We start from the raw sequence: 12,517 nt of genomic DNA, 5'->3' as shown, positions 1-12,517 counted from the left end.
AACTAGTCTGGATGCTGCCCAATATCAACAGAATTAGTTATTACTACTTTGTGGCTTTATAACAGTGAGAAGGCACAGTCTGAAGGCACTCAAGGCCAGCAACCTTCCTGAAGAAATGCAAGTTTTGGTCTCATCATGCCTGGATAGGAAATGCCTGGGGACACAATATATTCAAATAAAGAGAGCCTCACAACTAGTTTATGAGAGCATAGTTATCCTTCACCTCAGTCCTTAGGACTGGTAGCCACAAATGTCAACCTCAAGCACCAGCTCTCACAGCACCCTATGAGAGTGTGGGATCCAAATTAGATAAGACCATAAAGGGCACCCAGGTGCTCACCGGATGCATTTTTTACTTGCCCCAAGCAAGTAGCAAACAAAGTACATCATAAATCATAAATTTAAGGGGGGAAACCACCAATGTTTTCTTAAATAATTCAGTCGTACCAGACAGGATAGCAATAGTATATTGACTCAGATATTCCTTTTCTATTGTAGTGATCAGTATGGTGATGGAGAACAATTTGGTTTGGTTTTGAAACTAGAGAGGATTTTTAAAAATCTACAAATCATTTCAACAGGAGGCAAAAAGATTAGGCTGGCGTGTCTTTCCAAGCTGTCAAAATAGAGCTAAAAATGCAACCAGTCTTACCAAGGCCAAAAGAAAAAAGAAAAAAAAGAACACACACTATGGAAAAGGTTGTAAATAGCATGGAACAGAAAACTTCCATTTCTATACTACTGTTCATATTTTTTTAAACCCAAGTAAGAGAACCAAGAATCAAGTAAGAGTGGCTATCTCTTTTCAATCTCAAATATATTTCACGGCATAATAGAGGCTCTAAAAATACCTCAACACACCTATGACCTCAGGAGATTAAGTACTTCAATCAGAAAAGAAAATCGTTATCTATGTATTCTGCACAATCTGACTCTTCTGATGGTCCTCTGGGTACAATTCAAGGTATACATTTTGATCTAGAAGAAAGCAATGCAAGGTTTGAACATCACATCACAGAAGAAGCTGCCTTCTCTCTTACATCCTGCAACTATCTCTAAATTGGCTCAGCTCAACTCTGTTGATAATGCTACCCAGGTACAAGGAAGTACAGTATAGGGAAGCTTGGAGCATCATTCTCAATAGCTATACTTCAAATACTTTACAGAGTAGTTACTTCTCCCCACTCATTCTTTGTGAACATATATTATTATTTCGAATATGACACTGAGTCTTTAGGTCAAGGCAGGATATGCATTAGACCATATCTATCTGTCTATCTAGCCTAAACTGAAATTACTCATAGTTCTTTGCAGACATTTTAAGCCACGTCTGATGTTTGAAAATGTTTCCACATTTTTTGAGAAATGTGTGGTTTTCATTTAAACTACCCAGACTTGCTCTTCTTCTCAAATGGTTTTATTTGTCCTCAGTAATATCATCATATAGCCAAATGTGATTGCTTATGTAGCAATCACATTGTCCCATTTACTATGTGATCTCTGATTGGCTGGGATTACCTATGTGATTGATCCAGGAAGAAAAAAGAAGATGCAGCCGGGGCAAAATAAAAAATATAAATACATTTCAAAATGGTCAAAGCAGAAGGGAAACAATGCTGCTGAAAAAAGATTTTTTTTACAAAATAAACATTTGACCAATCAATAAGCCACACAAGATTCTTATCCTGAGCTATCTGCCTCTAACCCAGGGTTGCATGCCCATGTGAACCAGGCAAACCCTTGTAGTCCAAATCTGGGTAACCCTGCTTCTAACCCTCAATCTTAATCCAGGTTAGTGCAGAGCCCTGATATCTGGGGTTGTTGATCGTGAGTCCACTTTCCACTGTGGTTGCAGGTCCCAGCAGCTGGCCGCCATGTTTGTTAGAGAGCATTCCAGCTGAAGGGGTTGTGATCTGTGAATGTGCTACTCTGCACAGCCCACTCTATGATCACTTGCTCAAAATGGCTTGATTGGGGCTTGCCCTGCCTCCTTCCCCCTCGTGGCCAATCAGAGGGAGGCAGTGATGTAAATGAGGTTTTTCCTTCTCATGGTAGCATGGTGCATTGTGGGTAGGTTCTCCCTATTTTTGGCAAACTTCCCTGATCCAAGCTGGCTGCTGAGGTGCTAGTCTGTGTGCTGGGCTTGCAGAACCCAACAGAGGCTCTGTTCATCTTGTTCAGCATGGGTTAAGAACTCTTCACAGGCCCAAACCACCCCCTTCTGATCAAGTGCAAGAGTCCAATGTGTTTTCCAAGGGATATTTCTACCTCACTATTTTGATTCAAAAATTGAAACCTGGGAATATTTGGTTCATACCCAACACCTCTCTCTTTCTCTAAGAATAAGCCAGTTTCCTGCATTTCTGACCAAGAAAACAAAGTGAGGATATGGCTATACAGATGAAGCCATGGGGTGATGTAGACAGACGCAGGCTCAATTCTCAATAGTTAGGGCTCACTGCTGTCAGCAGGGGAAGCAATCCCTGCTCCAACTGTGTACCTCTTAGTTTCTTCATTCCATATTAATTGATGCTGTTCACTCTTCTGTGGAAAAGCTTTATTTATTAATGAACAAACAAACAAATAATAGTTTACTATTAGCATCAAATTGTACTGGATTGTAATTGTTTTACGTCACCCTAGGAGCCGCAGGGCAGAAAAGCAACTCATACATAATATAAACAAGCTAACACACAAGAGATGTACTTGGGAACACTGTTTGTGTCCCATGTAGGCATCTTCAAACACACCAGCCAGCACGCCAGGCAACGTGCCATTAAGGCCTTTGGTGAGTACAACACTTAGTAACTCTTTCATTTCCCCAAACTCTCATTGGCATTGTGGTTTGGAGAAGCTAAGAAGCAACAGCAGTCTCTCCTGCATTCTCTTCTCAGCTCAACCCCAGCACAGGTTAGAGAAGACTGTCTCTCCCTGCAGCCTACTGGCAAGTGCAGAGGATTTGGGAGAGGGGCAGAGTCATGTGTGTAGCAGTTTAGAGAAGATTAGATGCAGCAAGCCACACTGCAAATAAAAGAAGAGTCCACCTCTCCCTCACTCCTTCTGGAGAGAAGAAGTGGAGAGTGTTTGGGAGAGAAGTGGGCTCTTCCCTTGCACTGAAGTTTGGCTACAATAACAACAAGAGTTTCTCCTCCTGTTTCCTATCTTCTCTATATCCAAATGCAAATGAGAAAAATCCATTCATCCTCTCCTCCAAGCCATCTGCACATGCTACCAGATAACTTGAGAAAGGGCAGGGAACTAGTGACAGGCATGTAGATATAGGGGCTAGTAAGTCAAAACAAGACAGTAAGGCAGGCCACGTGATTGTAATCAGGGGAGGAGAAGCTTCCTACCCTAATTTGGGAGCTGTGCGTGCTCCTATTTGCCCATCATCTGTTGTGAAACTCAAGGGCAGAGGTGCAGTCCATACTCATGTGCTAAGCAGCAGATTCGAATCAAATCAAATCTTTATTGTTACGGTCATCCAACCAGCAAAGTAAGCAGCAGCTGGCTCCGAGGGCTCCCTCCTACCCAGCAGCTGTACCCTGCTGCTGAATGAGGAAGGGGGGGGAATTCTTCTAACCCAGCTGCTGCATACCTGCCAATTGAGCCAAGAGGCACCTTTTAAAAGTGGTGATTCTCTTTATTTAGCAGGAGGAGAACAACTGGCGCGATCCATCCAGTGGCTGTTGCTGGTATCTATCTTATGCTTCTTTTTTAGATTGTGAACTCTTTGGGAGCAGGGAGCCATTATATTAGAGAGAGAGAGAGAGAGAGAGAGAGAGAGAGAGAGAGAGAGCGCCACCTAATAGTGCAGGGAAGTAACTTGTATAGGGAGCAAGTGGTTACCAGTTTGAATTCCCGTTGGTATGTTTCCCAGACTATAGGAAACACCAATATTGGGCAGCAGCGATATAGGAAGATACTGAAAGGCATCCTCTCATACTGCATGGGAGATGGCAATGGTAAACCCCTCCTGTATTCTACCAAAGACAACCACAGAGCTCTGTGGGTGCCAGGAGTCAACACCGACCCGACGGCGCAACTTTAACTTTAAACTGCTTTGGGAACTTTTGCTGAAAAATGGTATCTAAATATTCATTGTATTCATATTAGCATTCAAGCACAGACGATGCCTCCAACCTTGGTTTTCACTGGCAAACAACTGGCAAATGGGAGCGCACACAGCTTCTCCTACCATAATTATGCTTGAATGAGCTGCCCTGCTATTTGAGGATCTTTAACGCCACCTTTGTTTCATGGAACTCAAGGTGGCAAAATCAGGGTTCCCAGGTAGCCTCTCATCCAAATGTTGATCAGGCCCAAACCTGCTTAGCTGCAGCAAGGTGATTGCATCATATCATGAGGACAAAAACTGTTCACCAGTGTGGCTTAGCACAACACTGACAGGGACCCTGCAAGGGGGAAGGGACACTATGGGCTTCTGTGTTCAGAGCACAGATACACACTGCACACCATAAGAGTTCTTGTAATATACAGGTCCTCCCATCATGCCATGACCCCAGTCTCAACTAATGACTCCAAATATGATCCCAACGAGGCAGGCCCAATAGCAGGCCCAGCCCCAGGCTCTGACAGGAGGGCAGAGCCTGAGGGTACTCCAAAGAAGGAGACTTTCAAGAAGCACCCATCAAGCCTGAACCCTCTGAAACGACACCCTTGGGATCTACGCCCCCAGGGGAGCTGGCTCCTCCCCTCCCATCACCCTCCCTGTAGGGATGTGCACAAAACCGGTTTGCCCGGTTCGGTCCCCCCTCAGTTTGGTTTGAATTTGAAACGGTTCAGGTCCAGTTCGGGGGTGCCAGATACCATTAAATTTTGTCCAACCCCCCCCCCAAAGTTCAGTTTTGGCAAGATGAGGTGGTGATGCTGCGGCCATAGGGGGGGTCTCTGGCAGCTCCCCCTCCCCGCTCCAGCCTCTCCACCCCCGAGTCTCCAGTGGCCAGCTCAGCCCATTTTGGGGCTGTTTTGGCCCTATTTGCATGCCGTGGCCATTTTTTGGACTGCCATGCATGTGCACAGGCCATCTGCATGACCGAGTCATGACCCGGGTCACACAACTGGTCTGCGCACATGCACGGCAGCCTAAAAATGGCAGCCGTGCGTGGAAACAGGGCTGAAATGGCCCCAAAATGGGCTGAGCCAGCCACTGGAGTCTCAGGAGGAAGCTGAAGGGGTGGTGGGGAGCCACTAGAGACCCTACTGTGGTGGTGGCAGCACCCCCCAAGGCTGCCGAAGCCCTCAGTGGCAGTGTTGACCTTTTTTGCTCAAAATGTCATGGTTTCTGGCACCCCCGAACTGGGCCTGAACTGGCCCATGTGGTTCAGCTTGATCTCAAGCCAATCTGGGCCCGGTTCAGTTCAAGGCCGAGCCCTTGAATTGAATCAGTTCGAGATCGAGCCAGTTCACATATCCCTACCTCCCTGATATTTTAATATCAGCATCAATGACAGGAGGAGACGTACCAGATTCCAAGACAGCAAGCTGCTCCTTGATAACTCCTGCTGTCCATTCAGGAAGGCAAAGCACAGCAAGGCTAGACCGAGCCCAAAGGTATTTAAAAGCTCAGTCTACCTCTGTCTGTTGCCAGATCCACGTGCCCCATGTACCTGTCCAAGGTGCTATTTGAAACAACCCTGTCTTGCTGCCTTGCCTTATTAGTTGCCAGACTTTGTGGGCTCTGTGCCAAGGGACAGGACCGGACAAACACCACCTGTCATCATGACAAGCATTTTGTGAACTGAAACAAAATAAAACTAGTATATATGAGGCAGACCCTAACATTAGCATGACCAATAAGCAGAACCCAGAATGGGGCTGAGCAGGTTTGATTCTTAATTTATGGGGACACCAAGGGCAGGGAACAGTTAGACCTCCACCCCATGATGTTTCGTGCCCTTGCATTAATGTTTCTTATGTAACTGAATGGGGAAAGTGAAGTGCTGTTCTTGGGGACAGCACTGTGATTGGGGCAAAACCTGCCAAACACCTCTGCCAGTGGGTGGCTTGACCTCTACCGATAGGTAACCGATGGGATACAATACATAGTCTTTCACTACACACACACACACCTGCCCATCATAATGAAAGGCATTTGGCCAGCATCAATTAACAGCTTCAGATAAAACAGTTGTTATCAGCTTCTCTGCTCTGAATGGGTCTTGTGATAGGGGCTGGGAGTGATTGGTAGGGGTATGCACAGAGACTGTTTTCTGTGGTTTGGTCCAAATTCAAACTGATTTCAGACAGACCTGCCAGTTTGGCTGAACCAACTCGAACCAGTTCACCAGTTTGAGTGGCTATAAAGTTGTTTGAAAGGGGGATAAAGCATAGGGTGGCCATTGAGGGCAGGTGGTGCTGAGGGGGTGGGCCCCGAGAGCCATCTCTAAAAGCAAATGAGAAGGTGCAGTTCCACTCCTGGAAACTACAGCGGTGCTTCCCCCAGCAGCCCACATGGCAGCAGCATGATTCCTGGCACTCACTCACCTGGTATCTGCACATGCACAGAGGCCAGCTGAGTGTGTGCCAAGAGCCTTGCCACCACCACATGAGCTGCTGGGGGGAGCGGTATGATGCCAGTAGCAACATCTTCTCATTTACTCTTAAAGGTGCTTCTCACCATCCCCTCGGTGCCACTTGCCCTCGCTGGCCACCCTTTACAAGCAACTTTAAAGCTGCTCAAACCGGCTCGAGTCAAACCAGGGCTGATTCAGTTCGATCTCGGACCAGCCTGCCTTTCCCGAAGGCTGGTCCAGTACCACTGAAGCAGCTTGGTTTGCAGCAGACCGGTTCGCTATCGAACCGTTCGTGCACACCCCTAGTGATTGGAGCTGGAGAAAGGCCTGGTGCTCTGCCTCCTTCTCTCCTCCTCCCTCGTCTAACAAACTTGTCAGGCCTTTCACTACCAAATATTCAGCTAGCGCAGAAAGGAGACTCAATAAGAGAACACATGCCTAATTAGGTAATCTGTTGTAGCCTCAAGCTCCTTTGAGCGGTTGATCATTCATATTAATGAATGCAAGTTCTTCCAGAACAATCTTGTCGTATTCATGATCTTCTTCATACTTTACACATAACAATCTGTTTAATATTGACTAGCAATAAATAATCCTACTTCCCATTTGTAACATTACATTCAGAGAACAAATAAAAAGGAAGAAAATGGCCACTTTTAAACAATACTGGCAAATAGAGGAGTAGCATTCACATTTAAACTTGACCACAAATCTTCTTAAAAGTTAATCCTGGGAAATGTTTTGGATGCAGCGATTCAAGTCATGTGATGTGACTAATTAAGAAGTAGGTATTTCCTCATATGTCCTCCTCCCCTACTGCCCATGCTCCCTGATACCTGAAGACTTTGGTATCAAGGAGAACCCTACTATGGCTGGAAAAAGTCATCCGTGCAGAGCAGCAATGGGTCAAACACACTCAACCAGGTTGTCAAACAAGAGTTGCTAGCGCACAGGTGTTTCTGGCCAGGGCAATGTTCTCAGAATGCGACTACAGATCGATTTCAGTGAGTGTTACAGTTAAAGACAATTTCAGTTGAAGACAATACACACTTCCACACCTTGACTTACTCAAGCCTCCCCTACCGTGGTCTATACGTGTTAGGAAAATGTTATCTTCAATTATGCAGAAAAAAATTGATTGACATTGTGGTGTCTACCACATTCCGTCCATTCAAACCGGTTGCAGTCGGAACTTTACATTTTAAAAATAATCAAACGCTCTCTCTTCACTCATAATGACAAGTTTTCCTACCTGTAAACCTAAAACCTAGGGAAGCAGCTCGCTTAGGTTAACAAGTAGATGTCAGCAGGTCAAATACACTCCATTCCTTGGGGAAATCACACAATGCAAGCAAAACCTAATTTGCTCTATTAAAACCCCAATTATATAGTTTAAAACAATGGGGACCCAACTATTTCCCCCTGCTTTAGAGGTTTATAAAAAGATGAAACATGTTGCCATTTCAAATTACTTCTGGCCTGAAAGCAGTACAATGTATTTTACCAAATGGTGTATCTTAACATTTGCAGAAAGAGGAGAAAATTGTGCCAACTCAGCTTCAAATAGTTCATGATCAGGCATAAGTTGGCAGTATTGTTTTTAAATCACTGTGGAGCTTCAGAGGGCTCTGAGTGTGATCAGTTTATAACGAAAAGGTCCAAGCAAAGCCCTGTTGATGGAAATGAAACTCTTTCCTTTTCTTTCAAATTTCCTAGGGGAGTATATTTGTGAAATTGCAAATTTCAGGTTTTTATATGTAGTGCTTTCATATAATCCTTGGTGGGCAGAGGGGTGGAGATCAAGTAGAAGAATAATTCTCTTGAGAAATCCCAGGCACCAGGGAGCCATGACACCCCAAAATTTAACCATAGTGTCTAGACTAGGATATTCAAAGCTAGAGTCTTTGAGTCTCAGGCAGCCCTTTTTCTGTTCTAAGAACATTACTTGTAAAGGAATAAAGAGAAGCCTATTTACCCTCCTCCATGACAACTTTTGTCACTAAGTCTGGTAATTGTATCAAGTATTAGAATTATTATTTATTATTATTTACATTTTATATCCCGCTCTTCCTCCAAGGAGCCCAGAGCAGTGTACTACATACTTAAGTTTCCCCTCACAACAACCCTGTGAAGTAGGTTAGGCTGAGAGAAAAGTGACTGGCCCAGAGTCACCCAGCAAGTCTCATGGCTGAATGGGGATTTGAACTCAGGTCTCCCTGGTCCTAGTCCAGCACTCTAACCACTATACCACATTGGCTCAGAGTTCATTGTATGGCTCCTAAATTTGGGGACTGGCTCCTAGATACAAAGAAATTTTGTCAAGGTCTGTTTTATGCAGTGTCTTGCATTTATTCCCCATCCCCAGTGTGTGAATGTCTATATATAATCCAGCCCTAATGGTCACACACTCCCCTTTCTGTTCATCTGTTCAATATGGTCAGGGATTATTAAATGATGCTAATGCTCTTGTCAGCTGACATTACAACTTGTACACTGAGCTGTTTAAAGGCAGATGTTTCATTGCTTTTCTGTTGGTAGTCCTTCCCCTCTGAAAACCCCAGCTGAACCTCACTAAAGCACAATTGACACAACCATGGATATTTTTCCTTAAAGAAAATCCTTTGGAAGAGTGGCAGGTTTATAAGATTTCACTTGCATACCACGTCAAGCATTGTGGCATCCCCGAAACGTACTAAGTGGAAATCTGGAATAATGCCTGCTCCATTTTAAATAGCAATCTACCGTCAGAAGTGTCCATACTTGTCATTACTGCTGGCTGAAATATTAGCATGTGGCTATTAGCAGCAGCTGCCCACTGATCTGTGACTAACACATGCTTTGAACAGAATGTGTGTGTGTATGTGTGTGTGTGTGTATCACGTTGGTGATTGCAAAAACCCGACTGGCAGTGTTATCTCGCTTTCCAAACAATCTGCAGACACTCACAAGGAGCAGTCTGTAGAAAATGGCACTTGAAACAGAGGAAGACATGGAAAGAGAGGCAGTGCTTTTCCTGGGCCCCCATTTTAAAGAGTCTAATGAAGGCGATAAATCCGAAGTCCAGACGGAGCTGCTTCTTAAGGAAAGTGGGTGAAAGCTCTGATCTCAAGGTAAGAATGAAGAAGCTACCGCAAATGGTGGATAATAGTAGAGAACGGGAGGAATATCTCTTGACCTAAACTTGACCACCAGTCGACGACCATCCTCCACACACCACCAGTCTCCTCATCTTTAATTTTAATAATAATAATAATAATAAATAATACCCCGTCCCTTACTGTGCAGCGCTCGGCATTCGTGTGCCCTCTTGATGGCACCTTGTCAACAAGTTGAACAACTTGAAAGGCAACCCGCATGCCCGGAAGGGACGCCCCGGGGTGTGTGCAAAAGAAGGGGTGGAAGGACGGGGGAGAAGGGACGCAGCTCGCGCTCCGGCATGCAAGGCAAGTGCTTACCACCAACACGGGCACCCCCGCCGCCAGCGAGTAGAGGAGGATGGGGGGCACGGCGCTGCTCTCCTCCGGGCCCGGGTAAGGCTTGCGATAGGCGCTCTCGTAGCAGAAGAAGCCCTGCACGTTGACCGTGAAGGTGTCGGTGTACTCGAAGTAATAAGCCAGCATCACAGTCCCTGCCATGATCACCATCTGGAAGTAAAGCATTCTGGTGAGGAGGAGGAGGAGAAGAAGAAGAGGAAGAGGAGGAGGAGAGGGCACTGGCATGTACTCCGGCGGCCGCGGCAGCCCCCCTCCCCGGCTGCGCGCTCCGCCCGCTTCCCGGCGGCATCCACCGGGGAAGGAGGAGGCGGCTAGTCCCAGGCGGCGGCGGCAGCAACAAGAGGCGGAGGAGGAAGGGGAGAAAAAGCGCCCGGGCGCACGATCAAGTACATGGGAAGGGGAGGAGGCTGCTCAGTCCTTGGCGCCGGGTCGTGCACGTGGGGAGAGTGGCGAGGAGGGAGCCGCCGCAGACGGGCAGCTACCCCCAGAGTCAAACTCAGCACGTGCCCATCCACTGCGCGGCGTGGGGAGGGGTCCTAGAGCCAAGGACCCGGGAAGGGGAAGGCTTGCCGCCGAGCAAGGCAGGGGAGCGCAAGGAGAAGACGGCGCCGCGGGGGCCAGCAGAGCCACGCGGCTGGCCTGGCGAGCGAGCCCTTTAGAGTTGGTTGCCGTTCCTCATGCGATACGTTGTACAAAACAGGCGCTCCTTTCATTCCACGACATCAGCACAGCACAGTCCCGTATAGAACAGAGTGGGTGTCTCTGCTGTCCATACAGGCCACGGGGTCTCCTGCTTTCAGACTGCCGCCCGCAACAAGCAATCAATAGAGCGACACAGCCCATCTGTCCCTTAGCCTCTTGGAGATGTTGATCCAGCGAGCCTTCAAACCCTACTGCAGAAGGAATGCGGAGACCCGACTGATCTCTCCTCTCTCCCAGGGCTCAGCAGCTGCTGCCCGGAGCGCGCCGAGTGCTTCTTGCTGCGGGTTCACTCAAAGTTCCTTCCCGTGGCGATCCAGTGTCGCCGACGACTCCTTGGTCTCAGCGCCCCGCGCTGCAAAGCCGCCTCGGCTCCGCCTGTGCCAAGTCTCTTGCCGTGCCTTCATCGGAACCAGTCCCTCCCTGCTATAACGCGGCGGCGCAGGCAGCGCAATTGCCGTTTCCAAGGCTGCATGGGAATTGGAGGGGGTGGGGAGAGAGGTGGGTGGATTTTTGAAATCCGTTTCTTCCCCCCCCCCCCCCCCCGACTTTCACTCTCTTCCTCCTCCTCCTCCCCTATTAAGGATTTTGGTTCCAGTCTTTTAAAAAAAAAGAAAGGAAAAAAAAATAAGCAGCGGAAGCAGTAACTCCCCCGTGCTCGTCAATCGGAGCATCAGCCTTCCATGTGCAATATATATAGCCCCTTCTCCTCCTCCTCCTCCTCCTGCAACTAGCTGCTTGTAAGCTCTAGCACTGCGACTAGCTCCGAGCGTCACCGGCACCAGCTCCTGGGAAACACGAAAAAAGAAAGGCTTAATAGAATCAGTTGATCCGCTTTTACCCAGAATGGTATCAAGGAGAGAAGTGGGTTCACACAACCACTGACTCCCACCTTCACCCCCGAAATGCCATTAGTAGTTCACCACCCTCACTTTGCGATCAGCAGCCCCCTGCCAGTCCGAGAGCTTTGGCTTGAGACTCCATCTGTACAGCCTGGGCACGGAGATTCTTTGCAAGGGGCTCAACCCTGCCAGATGGCTCTTCTGACTACCTACTTAACTGAAAAAGAGGTGCTTCTGAGAAGATGAGTTTCCTGCACTGAATTCGGTTCCAGACATGCACGACTACATGCATCCTGTGTGCTATTTGTCCCATAAATATAAATCAAATAAATAAATACATGCACCCCTGAAAGAAATGCATGTGACTCCACCACACAGATCATAGGCCACACACAAGTACATACATAAGGATTATTGTTAACAAGTATAGTCTTGCAACAACATGCTGTAGTATATCCGTGGTGTGGGGGGGAAGTAAGAGTGTGTGTGTGTGCATACACATACAATGATAAGCAGATTAACATACTAAGTACACAGCTTCCCCCTCCATTCCTTACATACATACTTTTGTTTTTATGTTATTTGTGGGGAGGGGTTAACATACCTGCCAGGACACTTTTCACATAGCAGAATTTACCGCAAGTTCGAAGTTGCCCCCCAAAACCTAAAAAGTGGATTTTTTTAACCTGGATATAAATCCGGCTGCACTCTAAGGTGCAATGAAAAACCTGAATCATGTGTGAAGTGCTCCTCAATCACTCAAAGGGATTTTGGGGTAAATCTGGCCAATATGTTTCTTTTTAGATCATAAGCCCTTTGGGGACAGGGAGCCATCTTATTTATTTGTTATTTCTCTGTGTAAACTGCCGTGAGCCATTTTTGGAAGAGCGGTATAGAAATTGAATAAATAAATGAATGAATGAACGTACCCCCTCCATTCCGGAGG

At 46.8% G+C, this 12,517-nt stretch overlaps 1 protein-coding gene across 4 annotated transcripts in view; it reads right to left on the bottom strand.

Annotated features, from left to right (window-relative positions):
• The window catches only part of PLPPR5 (phospholipid phosphatase related 5), a 241,699-nt gene that overhangs the window by 117,769 nt on the left and 111,413 nt on the right, over positions 1–12,517 (bottom strand). For 2 of the 4 annotated variants that reach the window (XM_053248523.1, XM_053248524.1), the window contains one exon: positions 9,992–10,180. In XM_053248523.1, coding sequence (XP_053104498.1) covers positions 9,992–10,180 — 189 coding nt within the window. Of the gene's footprint in view, positions 1–9,991; positions 11,281–12,517 lie in introns of those variants that run through there. The other 2 variants (XM_053248525.1, XM_053248522.1) reach the window with 2 other exon arrangements.

The sequence above is a fragment of the Hemicordylus capensis genome, chromosome 4 (genome assembly GCF_027244095.1).
Source record: "Hemicordylus capensis ecotype Gifberg chromosome 4, rHemCap1.1.pri, whole genome shotgun sequence".
Lineage (NCBI taxonomy): Eukaryota > Metazoa > Chordata > Lepidosauria > Squamata > Cordylidae > Hemicordylus > Hemicordylus capensis.
Note: the sequence above shows the minus strand (reverse complement) of the source record. Positions and strands in the feature narration are given on the sequence as shown.